At 42.4% G+C, this 19,464-nt stretch overlaps 1 protein-coding gene across 2 annotated transcripts; it reads right to left on the minus strand.

Moving 5' to 3' along the window:
• Positions 1-1,159: 1,159 nt before the first annotated feature.
• Drg1 (developmentally regulated GTP binding protein 1) lies at positions 1,160-19,242 on the minus strand. 2 transcript variants are annotated; one of them, XM_060365535.1, is made up of 10 exons: positions 19,049-19,201; positions 17,953-18,155; positions 17,658-17,781; positions 14,453-14,628; positions 9,795-9,864; positions 7,233-7,402; positions 4,338-4,468; positions 3,099-3,266; positions 2,759-2,881; positions 1,160-1,623 (listed from the first exon to the last, which is right to left on the minus strand). In XM_060365535.1, exons 3-10 carry the CDS (start codon positions 17,779-17,781, stop codon positions 1,524-1,526), a joined length of 1,062 nt encoding a protein of 353 aa, XP_060221518.1. In that variant the 5' UTR covers positions 17,953-18,155; positions 19,049-19,201; the 3' UTR covers positions 1,160-1,523. The 2 variants fall into 2 exon arrangements, with proteins under 2 accessions (XP_060221518.1, XP_021507749.1); XM_021652074.2 differs by lacking the exon at positions 17,953-18,155 and having other exon boundaries at positions 19,049-19,242.
• Between the last annotated feature and the right edge of the window lie 222 nt (positions 19,243-19,464).

The following is a 19,464-nucleotide window of genomic DNA, read 5'->3' on the forward strand; positions in this document are numbered from 1 at the left end:
CACCAGGCTGAAATAAAGCTTCTCAAATTCTGTAGGGCTAGAAACTGGGCAGGGGACAGGTGAGGGTGTTGGGGGAGAAAGGTACTGAATGATGGACTCGAGGCCTCTTCAAAAACATTGAGGGCTTCTTGCACAAGATTTAGATTACCTTCTCTCTTCAGAATCTTAAAGTGTTAAATATTTAAACAAAATCAATCTTCCTTGCTTGGCCTGAGGATTCCAAAATTCTCAATAGGCTCTCATTGGAAAACAGACCTAGCTGGAAATTCCACAGCTCTGAAAGCTAATTCTTCCTTGTAGTGCTGGGATAGGCTTTCAATCATATAGCCTATCAGACAATGTCCCTGTGACATACCAGTCTGTATTCTGAAAAGCAACTACCTCAGGCAAGAGAGGCCTACCTGAATCCAGCAACCATGCTAAGCTCAGGGAAAAAAAAAGAAAAAAAAAGAGCTAACTCTAGGGCAACAGGGCAAGCCCTGAGAAAAGTGTGGGTACGCCCACATCTTTCCGCATAGACTGCTAAAGGCTCATCTCCTTTGAAGACGGAAGCCAATTTTGTTCTCCTACAAACCTATTCTTGTTATCTTCTATCATCCCTGCACACTACATTAAAATAATCTTCCAGCTGGAAAATGGTGGGGCACGCCTTTAATCCCAGCACTCAGGAGGCAGAGGCAGGTGGATCAGAGTTGGAGGCCAGCCAAACTACACCGAGAAACTCTGTCTCAAAAAACCAAGAAAGGGAAAAAAGGGCTGAGGGACATGAACCAAAATACATGCACTGGGTGCTTTATATGACTGACACTGTGCTAAGCAACTTCGGAAACCTACCTCTTAATACCAGCAATTGTCCCACTGTTACACAGCAGTCCACTCAACTGCTATCTATACATGATATAGTCTTCCAATACAGACCAGCACTGGAGGAAGTAAGCGATGAGCCTTATCTTAGCCTTCTTCTTCATCGTCCTGAGGAAAGACCATCTAAGAGGCAGAAAACCAATCCCAGGTCACAGGGCCTCTCATTACCAAGCATCACAAAGGATATTACATGTCACATTCTTTATGTCATACTCTGCAGCTGCCTCCCTGTGCACACAGGTGTTTCCTCATTCAGCTCATCCTACAGCAAATCTGACAATGAATGACACAAGGCTAACGGGCCCACCTGGGTTTTTTTATACAGTTCAATAGAAGTGATACCAACATAGTAAAGGTGATATTGCTGAGGTGTTACAGGTGGACAGTGGTAAGCCAGCACGTGGGAGATGGGCGCTACTGAATAAGGAATTCCAGGCAAGCCTCAGATACAAAGAGTTCAAGGCCAGCCTGAAATACATGAGACCCTATCTCAAAGAGGGAAAAAAAAAAAAAAAAAAGACCAGTAATGTTCCAGTTTGGAAGTCTCCATATCCATCCCTGATTCCCAATCCAGTGGCTGCCAAAGACAGAAGGGGTTGAGGAGAGTACTTGGTCATAAGGAACACTGGTGTGCCTGGTCAGCAGGTGGGAACAAGGTTTCACTTCTTCACAATCTGAATGACGTCTTCATCTTCCAGCGTATGGTCTTTCCCCACTTTCTGAGGATTGTGTTTCACAGAGAGACCCCAGACCAAAGCACTGTATGGAAAGGGATACAGACAGTCAGTAGCAGTAACAAGCAGCTTCCGCTCTAGCTGCTGAGGTGCCAGACTTACAGATTTAGCCTCTGGTTCTCAACAGATAACAGATAAAAGCCCTCTTCCAAACAAACCAGGACAGAGCCACTTCTGAAGCATTGTAGCACACTGGATTTTGACACACGATGACAAATGCTTTTAGAAGTCACAGGAATGCTCTCATTCCATATACAATCAAAATGAAAAAAAAAAAAAAAAAAAAGGCTGACCCAAGAGTGGCACACATCTTTATTCCCAGCTCTCAGGAGGCAGAGGCAGGTGATCTCTTTGAGTTCCAGGACAGCCAAGGCTGGTACAGTGAAAGCCTTTCTCAAACAGGAAAAAGAAAGCAGTGCCTGGAGAGGTGCCCGAGAAGTTAAGTGCACTTACAACTTCTCCAGAATAGCCAAGGCTAGTTGATCAGCAAGTCTGCAGCATCCACCTATCTCTAACCCACATTGGGCTTACAGGCATTTAGGCCATGCACAGCGTTTACGTCAGAGCCAGGGATTTGAACTCAGATCTTCTTGCTTTCAATGCAAGCACTGTTAGCCACTGAGCCATCTCCCCAGTCCCTGAAACTGTTATCTGCCAAAGGGAAGGTCAATTAATGAGGGCAAGGCAAGAACCTATGTTCCAACACTTCTGAACTGAAGAGGCTACTGGAACCATCCTTGCTCCAATTAGGCAGGCATGGCTGTAAGAAGACACTGAGAAGCCAGGCAAAGTGGTGTGCCTGTACTCTGTGAGACAAAGGCAGGCACATCTCTGTGAGTTTGAGGGCAGCCTGGTATATAAAGCAAGTGCAGGATAGCCAAGGCTACAGAGAGAAACTCTGTCTAGAAAAACAAAAACAAACAAACAAAAAAAGACAACAAAAAAACCCAAACCAGCCTGGTCTACAAAACTAGTTCCAGGCCAGCCAAGGCTACATAGAGGGGCCCTGAATAATCACAAAAACAGAGAGACGGAGATGAAGAAATGGCATCAGAAGCCTCGCTGTTACCTGGTCTGTTTAATCTTCCTCTAAGAACTACTACTGTTAGGGAGTCAGAAACTCAAAGGGAAAGGAGGCACCACATGGCCACGATGCTTACTATTTAAATTCTTTGATAAGATTTTTGTGAATCTTCATGCAGAAATCTTCCACCGTGGTCCTTGAGTAGGGCAGCACCACCGGAGAGGTGTAATCTGGTAACTGGCCTTTGGGTTTGGTATAACTAGAACAAAGACAAAACACAAGGGTTGCTGCCTTCTTAAAAGTGTGCATGTGCAGAACAGATCAACCCCTATCACCTCTGAGATCAGGCCAGGATGATCTCCACTCTGAGAACAGAGCCCTCCATATGACCAGCAGTTTACAGGAAGCACTTTACTTCTATCTACAGAACAGAGACATTTGGTTTATGATCCCCAGAAGTCATCATTAAAACTCACATTCTCACTAGTTTCAGATAGTCCCAGATCTTCTCCAACAGGTCATCAAAATTCCATCGGTGATGAGCAGAAATGGGTACACAGTGAGGCACCTTATAGATGATATCCAATTCCTCAATGGAGATCTGATCAATCTTATTTAATACATAGATACACGGGATATAAACTCTAGGGAAGGAGAAGAAATGTTCTTAACTTGGATTGCTGACAAAACAGAGTCAATACTCCCAGCACTTCTTCACTTAAGTCCTAAATCAGAGGCTCTCAAAAACAAACATGACACATGCCTGCAATCCTAGCCTGGAAGCCAGAGGAATGGAGGAATGTGGATCACCAGAGGTTCAGGGTAAGCCTGATCTACATAGTTGAGTTCCAGGACAGGTAGTGAGTTTCTGTCTCCACCCTCCATCCAAAAGATATATGTACCATTTCTAACGCCATCCTTTCTTTCCAGTCAGTGCTGAGTATCCAGCTGTGCCTTATGCATGGTAGGGTAGCACTGAGTTATAGTTCCAGCTCATGATAATTTTTATTTTTTTTTAATTATTTATTTATTTTTATTCTATGTGCATTAGGGTGACAGTGTCAGATCCATTGGAATTGGAGCTACAGACAGTTGTGAGCTGCCATGTGGGTGCTGGGAATTGAACCCGAGTCCTTTGGAAGAGCAGACAATGCTCTTTACCACAGAGCCATCTCTCCAGCCCCCATGATAATTTTTAAACACTAGACTTTTCACATTTTTCGTTTTTTTGAGATAGGGTTTCTCTGTGTCGCCTGGCTGTCCTGGAACTCATTCTGTAGATCACGGTGTCCTCAAAAACCAAGAGATGTGCCTGCTTGTATTAAAGGTGTGTGCCTTTAAACCTTTTTAAAGTATATCATTAGCAAACTTACATTCCTCCTGTCTAATCACTATCACAGCTATTACTATTAATTAGGCAAGTTGCAACTTCTTAGACTTTAGTCATTTCACTTGTAAAATGCCCAACTCATGGGCAGTTACTTGTTTTCAGTTAAAGTCAAATTCTTCAAAAAAACACAGAAACAACTAAGATTCTATGTAAATGTTAGGAATAATTTCAACAAAATTGTTTAAATCATTCAAGAGCTAACGAACAGTAATAATGTGTGTTTCATAGAGCAAGGTTCCAGGCATATACAGTTAGGTGCATGGAAGAGACACATCTTGGTGCTTTCTGACTTCTGCAGAATCAGCCAAAAGGACACACTAAGTACCTGTTTCCTTCTACCACATCAATGAGGTCATCAGCTGTGGCATCACTACGCAAAGTCACATCAGCATTATGGATTTTGTATTCAGCCAGAATGCTCTTCACCGTCTCAGCATCCAGTTCACTCTGAGGGCACTGAGCAGACAGAGTAAACAAAGACACATCAGGGAGAACCTTCCTTTCTGAGGAGACAGGGTCTTAGGATATAGCTCTGGCTGGCCTGTAACTTACAGAGATCAACCTGCCTCTGCCTGGGTGCTGGAATTAAAGGTGTGCACCACCATGCCCAGCCTCCACATGCCTTTCTTTTTCAGGCTGATTTCAAACTCACCAAGTAGCCAAGAATGATCCTGATCCTCTTAATCATAACTCCCAAGTGCCTGGATCAGAGGCTCGCAATACCATGCTCTGTTAATATGGTAATATAAAGTCAACCCAGGGCTTTGTGCATGCTAGACAAGCATCCCACCTACTGAGCTATAGCCCCAGCCCTGAACCTGGAAAGTTATAGCTAAAATTTAAACTCGATACATTGCCCTGGATGATGAAAACTAATTTACAGTAAAATATAACTAAAAAAAAAAAAAAAAAATGTTTTAACTCATAAGAAGGTGTGTAATGCGCTAACTTGTGCCCCGCATCCTAGCCCATTCTCCTTAATTTATTCATTCAAGTCCTATAATCATTATCTCAGAATGTGACAGTAATTCATGACATCCTCTTTAATGAGATAATTAAAATAGGTCATTAGGGCAGAGGCCTAATTTCAGTATCAACCTAACAACCACCTTGGTAAAACAAGCCACTTAATAGAGCTACCAACAAGAGCTACACTAATTCAAAGACATAAATATTAAATATTATGACAAAACCAAAGAGGAGATCTTTTGGGAAAGTACATTTACACCTATGTTAATCCGAACTCTCAGAAAAATCTCAGACCTTAATTCACTGACCAAAACTGCAATATTTGGGGCTGGAGAGATGGCTCAGTGGTTAAGAGCACTGTCTGCTCTTCCAAACGACCTGAGTTCAACTCCCAGCACCTACATGGCAGCTCACAACTGTCTGTAACTCCAGTTCTAAGAGATTTAACACCTTCACAATGATAAAAATAAAATAAAATGAAAAAAAAACTGCATTATTTGATAAAACTACGCCTTTTCTATCTGAAACATTTTTTTTAATTTGGTCTCTAACAGTCTCCAGTTTTTTTCTTCAGTTTTCCTTCTCCTACTGTCTTAAATTTTCTTCTTATACTTCTGTCCTTAGTGATATCATCTGGGCTGCTGGCTTTAAAGCTATCACCAAACTTAAATCTCCTCGAAGGTATTCCTGAGAAGCACTGAGATATCTAATTAGAATCTCAAATGCACGATCCTGATCGTCCCATTACACTGCAAATGTGTACATACAAAAGTGCCTCTGCTTCCCTGAGCGCTGGGATTACAGGTGTGCATGCAACGCCGTGCCTGGCTTCTGCCTCCACTTTCAAACTGCTGAAATTGTAGGAATATGCCACTACATGACAAATCACCAGTTCTTCACAGAATCTTGTAATAACCTCTTACATGGTTCCTTCACTGTAGCTCTTAAACCAATTCAACACAAAAACTTATTAGGATTCCATTAGAACATAAGTCCAAAAATCAGGTGTGATATCATATGCCTCTGACTCTGACACTTAAGATGTGAAAAGAGGATTAGGAATTCAAGGGCAGCCTTGGAAACATACCAAGTTGGCGGCCAGATTGGTATATAATAAAGAGCTCATCTCAAAACACTACAAAATAGAACTCGGGGCTGGAGAGATGGCTCACCAGTTAAGAGCTCTTGCTCCCAACGCACACATGCAGCGCACAACTGTCTGTACCTCCAGGGGATTTAATCCGCTTTTGGTCTCCTCAGGCACCACGCGTGATATACATATATGCAGGCAAAACACTCATACACATAAAAATGAAGTCTTTTTTAAAATACTTAAGTCAATCAAGGTTATTCCATGGGTCAGAATATAAGAAATGACCGAACCTATGCTGAGTTCACTTCTACCTATTATTCACGGTCTTGTTTACTCTGCTATTTTCATAGCTCTACCTCAGGAACTTGCATTTGGCACTCCCCCTCCATCAAACACTCTTCCCCAAAATATTCACATGGTTGACACCCTCATAGCACCTCAGTGAATATTTAATATTTCTCTTACGGAATGCCCCAGCAAGGAGCAAGGAGCTGCAAAGAAAGGGGCAGTAGTTAAATTGGTAGAATACTTAGCTAGGATGCACAAAGCCCTGAATTCAATCCCCAGAAACCAGGCACAATGGGATACCTGTCACCCTAGATCTCAAGAGGCAGAAACAGGAGCAGCAGTACATAAAACATCTGGGAGGTGGGGGAACAAATAAAGCCTCCTTAGCGTTCCCTATTTTACTCTTGATCTCAAGCTTATGATCTAATATACTATATTTTCCTTGTTAATTGTTCATTTATTCAAAATGAGTGTTCTTGAGTATTCTGTGCCTTCCTCTACATCCTCCTCCCCTTTGTAATGTCCATGTCCAGTGCTTAAAACAAGCACTTGGCCTTTGAGTAGTGCTTTATAAATTCATGTTAAATAAATGAAAGCACAGGATATTGGCAACTACTTCATGGTAATATTGTTCCAAATGTCTGCACCACCCTAGGTAGAGAACCAAAAAGAAGAAATAAAGTTGAAAAAGTAAATCTGAGAATGACTCCTGTCCTAACCTTGTCTTTCTTATCAGTCATTAAAAGGTCACTGAATATAGACAGCAAAAAGCCAGAAAATTCCCAAATTATCAATTTCTACACACTTGAATCCACTTTTCACTCCAATCCCTTCAGTCAAGAGTCTCCCCATGTCACCTTCCCCACTTACAGTGGCTGTGAGATTAATGCCTCCCTTGTCTTTCTTCTTAAAGCCAATGTTGGGGGGTTTGCTGTTCAAGCGAATCCCAAAGCCTTCCAACTCATTTTCAATTATCTTCTTATGTCCCAAAGGTTTTAGGACATCCAGAACAATCAAGATCAAATTACAAGTGCGGGCCACTGGGGGTAAAAATGACACCCTAAGATGAATACACACAGCCTTCACTAACCCAAACACTCAAACAGAGGTATTTCTAGCTAGCCCCTGACTTCGATGGTTTCTGTGTTATATAGAGATAAAATCATTAAGGTTCCCAAAGATTTATACTAGCTAACAATTTGCAATATATGTCATAAGTCATCAAACTCAGAAAACTGGCCCATCTTTTTTTTTAAGATTTATTATTTATGCATTATTCTGCCTGCATGTATGCCTGCAAGCCAGAAGAGGGTACAGGATCTCATTATAGATGGTTGGGAGCCAACATGTGGGTGCTGGGAATTGAACTCAGAACCCCTGGAAGAGCAGCCAATGCTCTTAACCTCTGAGCCATCTCTCCAGCCCGTGGCCCATTTTTTATGTATGAGTAAGACAATCAAACTAAAGACATACAAATAATAAACTACAAATAAGTTTAGAAACATTTTTTAAGGTACAAACTCTAAAATAATTACATTATGTTTTTGTTTTCTTAATGTGTATGAGTGTTTGCCTGAATACCTCCAAAAACCAAAGGATCCCCAGAAACTGGAAACACAGAAGGCTGCAAGCTGCCATGTGGGCACTGAAAAACCACACCTGGATCCTCTGCAAGTCCAGCCCAGGCTCTGAGTCATCTCTTCAGCCCTCAATTAACATAATTTAACCAACCATATTGAATAGAAATTTACAAAAACAAATTGTAACTGTTTAGCAGATGATTTAATGATATAATCATGACAGCAGTTAAGACAGAGATAGTGACAATATAGTTAAAATAGGTATGGTGGCAGACACTTGTAATACCAGCAAGATCCAGTAGCCTTCAGCTTCCATTGCGCATTAAAGTCAACTAGGTTAAGTGAAACTGTCAAAAATAAGTCAGTCAATATACAGAAAATTCCTATCACCCTGAAAGTTGCAGCTTTAGACCACTTCTCCCTCCCCACCGCTTTGTTTTTTGTTTTTTGTTTTTTTTTTTTTAAAAAAAGGCTCTCTCTGTGTAGCCTTGGCTGTCCTGGACTCACTTTGTAGACCAGGCTGGCCTCAAACTCAGAGATCCACCCGCCTCTGCCTCCCAGAGTGTTGGGATTACAGGCGTGCACCACCATGCCCGTTTTAGACCACTCTTATTTCTTGCCAATTACTTTTCTACTTTCTATCACTGTAGGTAGTTTGAACATTTTAGAATTCCAAATAAATGGAATAAAATGAAATCTTTTATTGTAGCACTTTTTAACATTCAACCACATTACATAAGTATCAGTAATTTGTCTGTTTTATACTGAGCAGTAATTCATTTCCTACTACTCCCCTATGGGGGGACATGTATTATTTTTTTTAATTTGGAAGTATAATTTAAGTATGCTATAAACAGTCATGTAGAAGTCTTTCTGTGGGTACGTATTCATTTCTCCTAGATAAATACCAGTAAAATTTTTTCATCATATCACAAATGTAGGTGATTAGAAACTGTTAAACAGATGTCCACGTGTTTATGTCAGCTTGTATTTCCATCAGCAGTGAATAAAAACTCCGAAACACTTCAGTGGTGTTACTAATTAGTATTTATGACTTCTCTCAATGGTGGCAATGACAATTTTGAATCTTTTCATGTATTAATTGGTCATTTACACTGTTCCTTCCCTCATCCTCTTTCTCTTTCCATCCACCTCTCTCTTAACCAGCAGCAAGATGCTGTTAGGTCTTCCCTGGCATATTAGATATCTCTTGCAACAGTAAGCCAAAATAAATCTTTTCTCCTTTTAATTTTTTATATGACATATTGTCAAACAACGAAAAGCATTATAAATATTAGGAAAATTAAGTCCCAGGGCTGGAGAGAACACTCAATGATTGAAAGTACTTATTGTTCTAGCAAAGGACCTAAGGTTTGGTTCCTAGCACTCAAAGCCATCCATAATTCCAGAACCAAAGGATCCAATGCACTCTTCTGACCTATACATGCATACAAACAAAACACTGACACACACACAACTTAAGAATTTATAAAACAGAACCTTCAAGGTTCAGGACCTGAGTTTGACCACCAGAACTAGAAGGTACTTATGAACTCCAGTTCAAGGGGATATGACCACCCCTTCTGCCCTTCCCAGGCACTAGGCACATATACATGCAGACAACGCACTACTTATAAACAGCACATATAAAACAAATCTAAAAAAATGTTTAAGGCAAATTACAATCTATAAAAATTAAGGCTTTCTACTGAAGAAAGAAACACTGAAAAAAAGTTAATGAAGATGACATCTGCAATATCCAGGCTGACAGGGAATGAGTAACTGAAACAGTGTTGTCCAACAGAAGCTATTCCTGTGTGATATCCCCAGATGGTAGCCCTGGACCACTGACCTGCAATGACTTGACGGCCTCTACCTTTCCCATCCTTGGCACCTTCAATAATACCTGGGAGATCCAGGAGCTGCAAGAATGGGAAACAGAAAAAACTGATTATAAATCTGAATAGACCACTGACAAGTGTCCACTACCATTTTTCTGGTATCCAAAATTTATGAGAACTAAATACAACCTTTCTTTGTGGTGGGAGCACCAAGGTCCTTGCACTCAGACAGCACTAGGGAAACCAGGAAGGTTAAACAGAGCTGTCTTTTCAAATGAGAAGTGAGATAGCCTGTTCCCCCGCAAAGGCTGGGAACGAGGTGGCTGATAGCCTACGTGGTCTTTGTGCCAGCTGGAGGGCCAGGCCGCACCAAGCCCCCACAGGTAGAACTGCGGCCTCTGTGCTATCTGTATGACTGAGGCCGCACCAAATCTTCCCTAAACCCTTAAGATAACACATATCTTATCTCTGGAATCCACCTTCATGGAAAAGGGAACATGTACTTTTCTAAGAAGAATTTCAATGTAATTATACCTCATATGCATAGGGAACTATGTTACACCAGGGAATGTTTTTCCAAACTGCACTGTATTTAAATGTGCATAAAATAAACTTCCTGGCATTAGACTCTAGATGTCTGAACCAGAGGCTGGAGAAATAGCAGTTATGAGCTTTGCCTGTTTTTCCAGAGGTCCTGAGTTCAATTCATAAAACCGGCATGGTGGCTCACAACTGTCTATACCTGCAGTCTCATGGAATCCCACCCTCTTCTTATGTGCAGATGTCCATGCAGAAAAAACATCCATGTACATAAAATACATAAATCTTTAAATTAGGCTACTGAGTCGTAATGATCCAGAATTCCTTCTTGACTCATTGGGATAGTTACTCATCTAGCCCTGGTAAGTCAGAGACAACTCCCTCCCCCACACACATACACATGCTTGAGATCCCAGAGTATCAAGGAACCCAAGACATCCCTGTACTCAGTGTGTACCTGAAAATGACCTTGAACTTCTGAACCTTCTACCTCTACTTCCTAAGCCCTGGAATTACAAGTGCCAACACACCTATTTTATCAAATCTGAACTTCTCACAAGTGACTATGCGAATGTTATTTTCCTTAGCATGTACTAAATGTCAGGTTATGCGTGTATTCATTGAAAATGCCCAACAGAGTGCTACAGAGAAAGTTCAGTGAGTAAAGCATCTTCACAGAATCACGAGGACTGAAAGCAGATCCCCAGAAGCTGGACGTGGCGGCTCACACCTTTAATTCCAGAACTTGGGAGGCAGAGGCAGGTAAATCTCTTTGAGTTCAAGGCCAGCCTGATCTACAAAGAGTCCAGGACAGCCAGAGCTACACAGAGAAACCCTGTTTCAAAAATTAAAAAAAAAAAAATTAAAAAACATAAAAAATGATTTTTAAAAACTCTTTTAAAAAATTAAAGTGGAGAGAATAAGAGGAAAACATTCGGGGCTGAGCCCAGAGGTTAAGAGCTCTAGCTGCTCTTCCAAAGGTCCTGAGTTCAATTCCCAGCATCCACATGGTGGCTCATAACCTTCTATAGCAAAATCTGGTGTGCAGGCAGAATGTTGTATAAATAATAAATAAATCTTAAAAATCTCTCCATCACACACAGATGAGTGCACATACGCACACACGCTCCATGACAGGGACTAAGATAACAACATCATTTCTGCAGTATTCTTGACAAAAATAACAAGACCGTTTCTCAACGAATACTAACTTCCACAGTGTCTGGTGCAAAGACACCGGTGGGAAAAAGGAAAATTCTATTAAAGTCTACTGCTTAATGACTATTACTGCACTAATATTTCTGATCATTGTGATATAATATATCAGATGTTAACTTTGTTGGGAGTGATGGCACACATTTTTAATCTCAGCACTCAGGAGGTAGAGGCAGACCTGCTGAGTTTGAGGCCTGCCTGACCTACAGAGTGAGTTCCAGAACAGCCAGGGATAGAAGAAAACAAAAACAAATTAACTTCCAATATATACACTATATATCTCATGGAAGGTGTTGTAAGGCCACATACAGTGACACAGGCTTATGATCACAGCGCCTCGAATCAGGAGTTTCAAGGTCATCATTAGCTATAAATTGAATCTGAGGCCAGCCTGGCTATATGAGACCTTGTTTTAACAAAACTCAAGTTAAAACAAAAAGTTCGTGCTCACCTAACAAGTGACCCCAGGCATGTGGCACTTAACTTTAATCAAAACAGAACCAGGCAAATAGGTACCTAAGCTAGAGGCCAACCTACAAAGTGAGGTCAGGACAGTCAGGGGTACCCAGAGAAACCCTGTCTCATTATACAAAATAGAATTTTATACTGTCACAAAATAAAATCAGAACACTGGGAGGAAAATACATGCAACTGGAAAAACGTTAAGAGAAGTACACTAGAGTCAGACCAAATATTTTGTTTTCTCTCATATACAAAAAAAAAAGTAGATTTAAAATTTTTGAATGTCTTTGTGATCATTTATAAGAGCCACAAAACTAGAAAGATAGAAAGGGATCCAGCTGTGATGGTACACACCTCTAATCTCAGCACTCAGGGAGGCAGAGAAAAAGGCATATTGCTGTGAGTTCCAGGCCAGCCTGGTCTACAAAGTGTCCAGGACAACCAAGGCTACACAGAGAAAGACTGTCTTGAAAAACAAAACAAAACAAAGAAACAGGAAAGGTAAAAAGAAATTGTGGGTGGGGAGGAAGGGGTGGAAATCAAGAGGGCAAAAGAGTACATACAGGAAAAAAAAAAAAAAGCAGAAATGAGGATTAACTAAGGAGGGAAATGAAAGGAGCTGGAAGATAGAAAGACAGAGAGCAGGGGTAGAGAACAAAGTATGACATGCACATACAACAATGCAAATATAAAACCCATTATTTTATTTTGGTTTCTCAAGACAAAGTTTCTCTGCGTAACCTTGGCTGTCCTGAACTCGCTTTGTAGACCGACCAGGCTGGCCTCAAACTCACAGAGACCCACCTGCCTCTTGCTCTCAGGTGTGGGCCACCGTGCCCAGCTAAACCCATTATTTTTTACACTAAACTAAAAAAGGAGGGAAAATTTTAAATACAGGGCCAGTGAGAAAACTCAGCAGATCCAAGCATCTGTCAAGTAGTCCTGACCAACTGCGTTCAATCCAAGAGCCCACAACAAGAGAACCACCCTGCACACAGACACGCAAATATAGAACTTGAATGTGCGAGTCTCACATGGGTAAAACTCAGCTTCCTCAACAGATACACAAGCCCTTATAAATTCAGCCCGAACCTACCTCACCTGTCCAGAAATCACTGCCATCATTTCCACCTGACACCAAATCATCCTAAGTGTGTACCAGTACAGCTGTTTTGTTTAAACATTTTATTTTGGAGAAGGAGTCTGTCTAGATAGCCCTGGCTATCTTGAACTCAATATGAAGAACCTGCTGGCCTCAAACTTAGATCTGCCTGCCTCTGCCTCCACAGTACTGGGATGTGATAACTGTCTTAACCACACTTATTTTTAATTTTTCTATACTGCACTGGCTAGTCTTATGTCAACTTAACACAAGCTAGAATTCTCTGAAAGGAGGAAATCCCAATTGAGAAAATGCCTCCATGAGACCCAACTGCAGGGCATTTTCTTATTTAGTGATTGAGGAGGGGGGTCCAGCCCATTGTAGGTGGTGATAAGCCTGGGCAGGTGGTCCTACGTTCTGTAAGAACGCAGGCTAAGGAAGCCACAGGGGCAAGCCAGTAAGTAGCACACCTCTATGGCCTCTACACTAGCACCTGCCTCCAGGTTTCCATCCTGATTGCCTTCAGTGATGGGCTACAATGTGGAAGTGTAAGCAAAATAAACTCTTTCTTCCCCAACTTTCTTTCTGGTCATGGTGTTTCACTGCAGCAAGAACCCCGACTAAGACATATACTAACTTCAAGACACTGATAACTCAGTTGTCATGTATCATACCTGTAATTCTAGCACTTCACAGGCTGAGGCAAGAACAAACCTAGATTTCAAGGCCAACTTTTACTACTTGACTTTTTCTCAAAAAAAGACACACTTCCCAAAGTCACTCTGTACATAAAACCTTGTCTCATCAGATGAAAAGTAGTCCCTTTTTTCATATATTTTCATAAGCCATACTCTACTGTATTGCTTTGTTATATGCAGCAACTGCTGGCCAGGTGCAATGGCACACCCCTGTGACCCCATCACTCTGGGAGGCAGAGGCAGGCGAATTTCTGACTTTGAGGTCTGGTCTACCAAGCAAGTCCAGGACAGCCAAGGCTACACAGAGAAACACTGTCTCAAAAGAGGGGGAAAAAAAAAGAGCAACTGTTAAAAGATATGAGGAAAGTTATGAGAAGCATACTAAATAAAAACACAGGCCTGACATACGGTGGGCTGCTAATAAAGTGCTGCTTCTTTTTTTTGGTTTTTCGTGACAGGGTTTCTCTGTATAGTCTTGGTTGTCCTGGACTCACTCTGTAGACCAGGCTGGCCTCAAAACTCACTGAGATCCACCTGTCTCTGCCTCCTGAGTGCTGGGATTAAAAACGTGCACCACCGAGGCCTAGCAAAAAGTGCTTTTAAATGAATGGAAACAAGGGATTTCTTCCCTTTTCTTAACTGCAAATCTTACCTGGATCTTGGCACCTTTATATCTGATGACACCAGGCACAGTGGTCAAAGTAGTAAATTCGTAGGCTGCCACTTCAGAATAAACTCCTGCTAGGTTACTTAGCAGAGTTGACTTCCCCACAGATGGAAAACCCACAAATCCAATTCGAGCATCACCTGTCTTGGCCACATCAAAACCTAGAAGAGGAATAAACATCAAGAAGACAGGCATGATCCTTGGCCATATTACAACTCACCTAATTCCTCTCATATTTTTGTTGGTCTGTTTCTCTGTGGTTTACTTCTAAAATAGAACTCAAGCATGAAATTCAGAATTCAACTTAATGCAGTACTTGATTAAAATAATATAATTCTTTATCACTTAAATTACAAGTTTTTAGTACAATGTTTAAGGCCCAAGGATTACAAAATGATTCATCCAAAAAATGACAGTTAGCCAGGTATGGTGGTGCGTGCCTGTAATCACAGTACTTGGGAGGTAAAAAGCAGGAGGATCAGAAGTTTGGCAGCCAGCTTGGAACATCTGAGATCCTCTCTCAAATACCCAAAACATGGGTTAGCGCACGGACTGCTCTTGCAGAGGACCAGACTTAACCCTCCGCACTCACAAGGCATCTCCAAAGGATCTGCAACCCCAGTCCCAGGGGACCTGATGGATCCAATATGCTCTTCTGGCCTCCAGGGGCACTTCACAAATATGATACAAAGATAGATATACATATAGGCAAAACACCCCTCGACCCCTACCCCCAATAACACAGGGGTTGAAGATGGGTCTTTGCTGCTCTTGCAAAGGACACAAACTTGGTTCTCAGCACCGAGTATCAATGCAGCTCCAAGGGATTTGATTCCTTCTTCTGGCCTCTGAAAGCACTGGTGCCCATACAAACAAGTAACCACATATATATACATCATATAAATTTATCTTATTTTAGGGTTTTGAAATAGGGTCTTACTATGTAGTTCTGTCTCACAGATATCTGCCTGTCTCTGCCCCCATATGCTAGGATTAAAGGAATATGCCATCATGCCTGGGACATAAAAGTATATATTTTTAAATGTTTATTTAATATAAATTTAAATAGTTACAGACATCAAAACAAATAAGACCAGGCTTGGTGGTACATACTTTTAATTCCAGCACTCCAGAAGCAGAGGTAGACAGCACTTGGAGAGTTCAACAGCAGCTTAGTCTACTAAACCGAGACACTGTATCAATCAAATCAAAAACACAAAAAAGAGAGGGTGCAAATGTGGAGCTCCATGTTTAACTCTGGTTTGGATTTTATCTTATCCCTGGGAATAGTGTAATAAGGTTATTTTGAAAAAAGATATAGTTACATAGACCAGGCTACACTGCAAGGTTGGAACTTGCAATCCTCCTTCTTCAGTACCCTGAAGACTGTGATTACAGGGGTACAAGCCAGGGGTTGACATCAGATGTTTTCCTGAATCAATTTCCATCTTATCTTTTGAGACCTGGAGCTCACCTTCAGCTACACTGTTAGACAAAAAGCCTGAAGAGGGGGCTGAAGAGATGGCTCGGAGGTTAAGAGCACTGCTTGTTTTCCAGAGGTCCTGAGTTCAATTTCCAGCACCCACATGGTGGCTCACAACCATCTATAATGAAATCTGGTGCCCTCTTCTGGTGTGCATCTGTATATGCAGGCAAAACATTGTATACATAATAAATAAATCTAAAAAAAAAAAAAAGCCCAAGGAACCCTTCTGTCTCTTCCTTTCTGGCACTGGGACTAGAAGTTTGTGGGCCTTTGTTAGCAAGTACACAAGATATACAGCATTCCTTCAAGTCCTAATTTTATCTCTCTTAGCCTCAACTTACTATTTCTACTTTCATACTCTAACCTCTTTGCATCAGTTTCTTTACTTATTTTAACCTTATTTAACTTTATATTTAAAGCTATAGGTTTACATATTTCAATAAATCTGTTTTTGATTGGCATATGACATAAATAAAACTGTTCACTTAGATAATATTCAGTTGTCTCTGAAACCAGCAAATTAAAATATATATAATTCAATTATTTCAGGCTTAAGAACTTGACTCAGGGGGCTGGAGAAATGGCTCAGAAGTTAAGAGCACTGGCTGTTCTTCCAAAGGTGCTGAGTTCAATTCCCAGCAACCACATGGTGGCTTATAACCATCTATAATGGGATCTGGTGTCTTCTTGTGGTGTGTAGGTATGCAAGCAGAAAACTATATAAATAATAAATAAATAAACCTTAAAAAAAAAAAAAAAAAAAGAAGAACTTGACTCAGTGGTAGAAGACCCGCCTAACACCCACAACATACTACAGTCAAGCCTCAGTGCTACAATAATAATATATAAGTAAAATCTTGGACTTAGGATCTGGAAACAGTAATACAACATTGGCCAAGCATGTATGAGGTCCTGGGACTGATTCCCAGCACCACCAAATAATAATAATAATGATGATGATGATAGGCTCGGAAAATGGAAATATATTTTGATGAGTTGTTTCTTGAGACAGGGTTTATCTGTGTAGCCCTGGCTTTTCCAGGACTCACTCTGTAGGCCAGGCTAGCCTTGAATTCAAATATCTGCCTGCCTTTGCCTCTTGAATACATGGACTAAAAGCAAAGGCCACCACTGTCTTGCTGAAAGTTTTACACATAAAAAGCTAATAAATTTTAAATGTTTAAAAATAATGAGGCTAGGGAGGTGGATCAGTATCAGTCCATGAGGTCTTGATTGTGGATTCTCAGCACCCATGTAAAAAAGGCTGGCAACAACTACACACACCTGTAAAATCATCTGGCAGACCTCCAGAGCTTGATGAATAAGCTAGTCTAGCTGAATTGGTGAGCTCTAGGATCAGCAAGAGCCTACCTCAATAAAAAAAAGTGAATAAATAAACATACAACAGTAATGCCTGGCCTTCCCAGGCACATAAAAACATTCACAAAAGCCAGGCATAGTGGTACATGCCTTTAATCCCAGGGCTGGAGGCAGAGGCAGGTTGATCTGTGAGTTCAAGGCCAACTTAGACTATATGGTGAGTACCAGGACAGTCACAAGGTATATAGTAAGACCTTGTCTTGAAAGGAAAAACATTTATAGGCACATGAATATACAACACACATAGACTACATATTTACATTAGTTTAATAAAAACTACACATACATCTTATATGTACAGCCATATTACATGGAACCACAAACCTTCTCCTGGCCCACCACCGCCGCCACCTTTTGGAGTAATGAGTTCTCTTCGGAGCTTAGCAAGTCGAGCCTTAAGCAGCCCAAGATGATGTGCTGTAGCTTTGTTCTTCTGAGTCCGAGCCATCTACAAGGGAAGAATCACAGCCATAACTTTGCAGCATTTCAGAAGGATAAAAAAATCCTGAATGCTCTCAAAAGTTGAGAGCAGGGCCTAGAGAGATGGCTCCGCTATTAAGAGCGCCAGATGCTCTTCCAGGGTTCAATTCCCAGCACCCACATGGCAGCTCATACTTGCCTGTAATTACAATTCCAGGGGCTCTGACACCTTCACACGTACATGTAGCAAGAAAAGGAAGGGGAGAGGGAGAGAGATCGGATCTATCATCGATCCAAGCCTGGCTAATTCCAGCACTCTAAAGGCATAGGCGAATCTCTTGAGTTCAAGACCAGCCTGATGGACACAGTGAGTTCCAGAATTTCCACAGGTTTATAGAAACCCTGTCTCAAAAAAAAAGAAAGAAAGAAAAAAAAATAAAAAAAAGGGCGGGGTATCTGTCAGACAGGCTCAAAGAATAAGTGCACTTGCTGCCAAGCCTGGAGACCTAAACTCAATCCCAGAACCCATATGACAGTAGGGCAAATGATTCCTGTAAATTATGCAATGACCTCCCATGATAGATAGATAGATAGATAGATAGATACTCTAAATTCACTCTCTCCACCATCCACCTCATTTTCCTCATCACAGAAGAAACAAATGAGGCCGAAAGTAGCAGGGCCAAAGTCAGTCCACAGATGGAACTAAAATCCATCCGCTCGTTCGTTTCTACTGTACCTGGTCTAAAACAAGGTCACTACTTTACTAACTTTAAAAAGCCCTGAACTTCACAGGCCTCACACACTATGCGGGTAGAATCAATTTACTTCCAGATTTTTACCGCCACAATCAATGACGTGCAAAGGGGGATCCTCAGGGTTAGGGTGACAAGGAATAACGAGACAAGACCTTAAAATACATGATCAGGTCACGGAGTCTGGAACAGAAGTCGGTGTGGCTCGGAGAAGAGCAAGAGAAACAGAAATAATATCGAGACATGCGCCGAATACCAGAGCGAGTACCGGCCAAGGGCTGGGTGCGGGACACGGGATGTGAGATGCAGAGCAGAGCGCGAGGGGCCAGCAGGAGGGAGACGGAATTGGCCACTAGAAGGCAGGGGCCCAGGCCCGGGGAGAGGCGTCACGGGCCGAGCTGGTGCAAACTTGGGACTGAGGGAGCTGGTGGCAGCGCGGCGGAGACAGGGCCCTGACGACGCGGATTGTACACCGAGGCAGCGGCACCGCCCGGGACGTGATGCTAGGGCTGGGAGGGAAGCGCCAACGGCGCCCTTTACCTCGGCCTCGATCTCCGCGATCTTCGCTAAGGTCCCGCTCATGGTGGCGAGGGCTCGGAGCCGCGCCGGCCTTCCCACTTGCTAGATTCCCATACGCTCCGACCGCGCCACAGGCCAACGCCGCAGTGCGCAAGCGCGGGACTCGCTAAGTCTCGCGGCACGTCTCCGCGAGAGGTCCGCGCCGACGCTCGCGGGCCCGGGCGGTCCCCGCCTCCTCCGCCGACTCCTCCCTGGTCCTCCAGCCAGAGCGGTGTCATAGAGCCCGCGGCCGCGGTGACCAGAGCGGTCGCTCGGGCTGGCCTCCCGGAGCGCGCCGAGGGTCGCGCGCAGCTCGGCCCCACCCCGCCGGACCTGGCGCTCGCCGGGTCGGCTTCAAGGGGAGCGTGCGCGCCGCAAGAGACCTAGACCCGGCGCCC

The sequence above is a fragment of the Meriones unguiculatus genome, chromosome 12 (genome assembly GCF_030254825.1).
Source record: "Meriones unguiculatus strain TT.TT164.6M chromosome 12, Bangor_MerUng_6.1, whole genome shotgun sequence".
Classification (NCBI taxonomy): Eukaryota; Metazoa; Chordata; class Mammalia; order Rodentia; family Muridae; genus Meriones; species Meriones unguiculatus.

Coding starts and splice junctions, on each gene's coding strand:
- Drg1 (XM_021652074.2), bottom strand. CDS start 19,090: ATGAGCGGGACCTTAGCGAAGATCGCGGAGATCGAGGCCGAG. Junction 3,267..4,337: donor GATGTGGTAGAAGGAAACAG/GTACTTAGTGTG, acceptor CTCCTTCCCTAG/AGTTTATATCCCGTGTATCT. Junction 2,882..3,098: donor TATCTGAAACTAGTGAGAAT/GTGAGTTTTAAT, acceptor TCTTTGTTCTAG/TTATACCAAACCCAAAGGCC.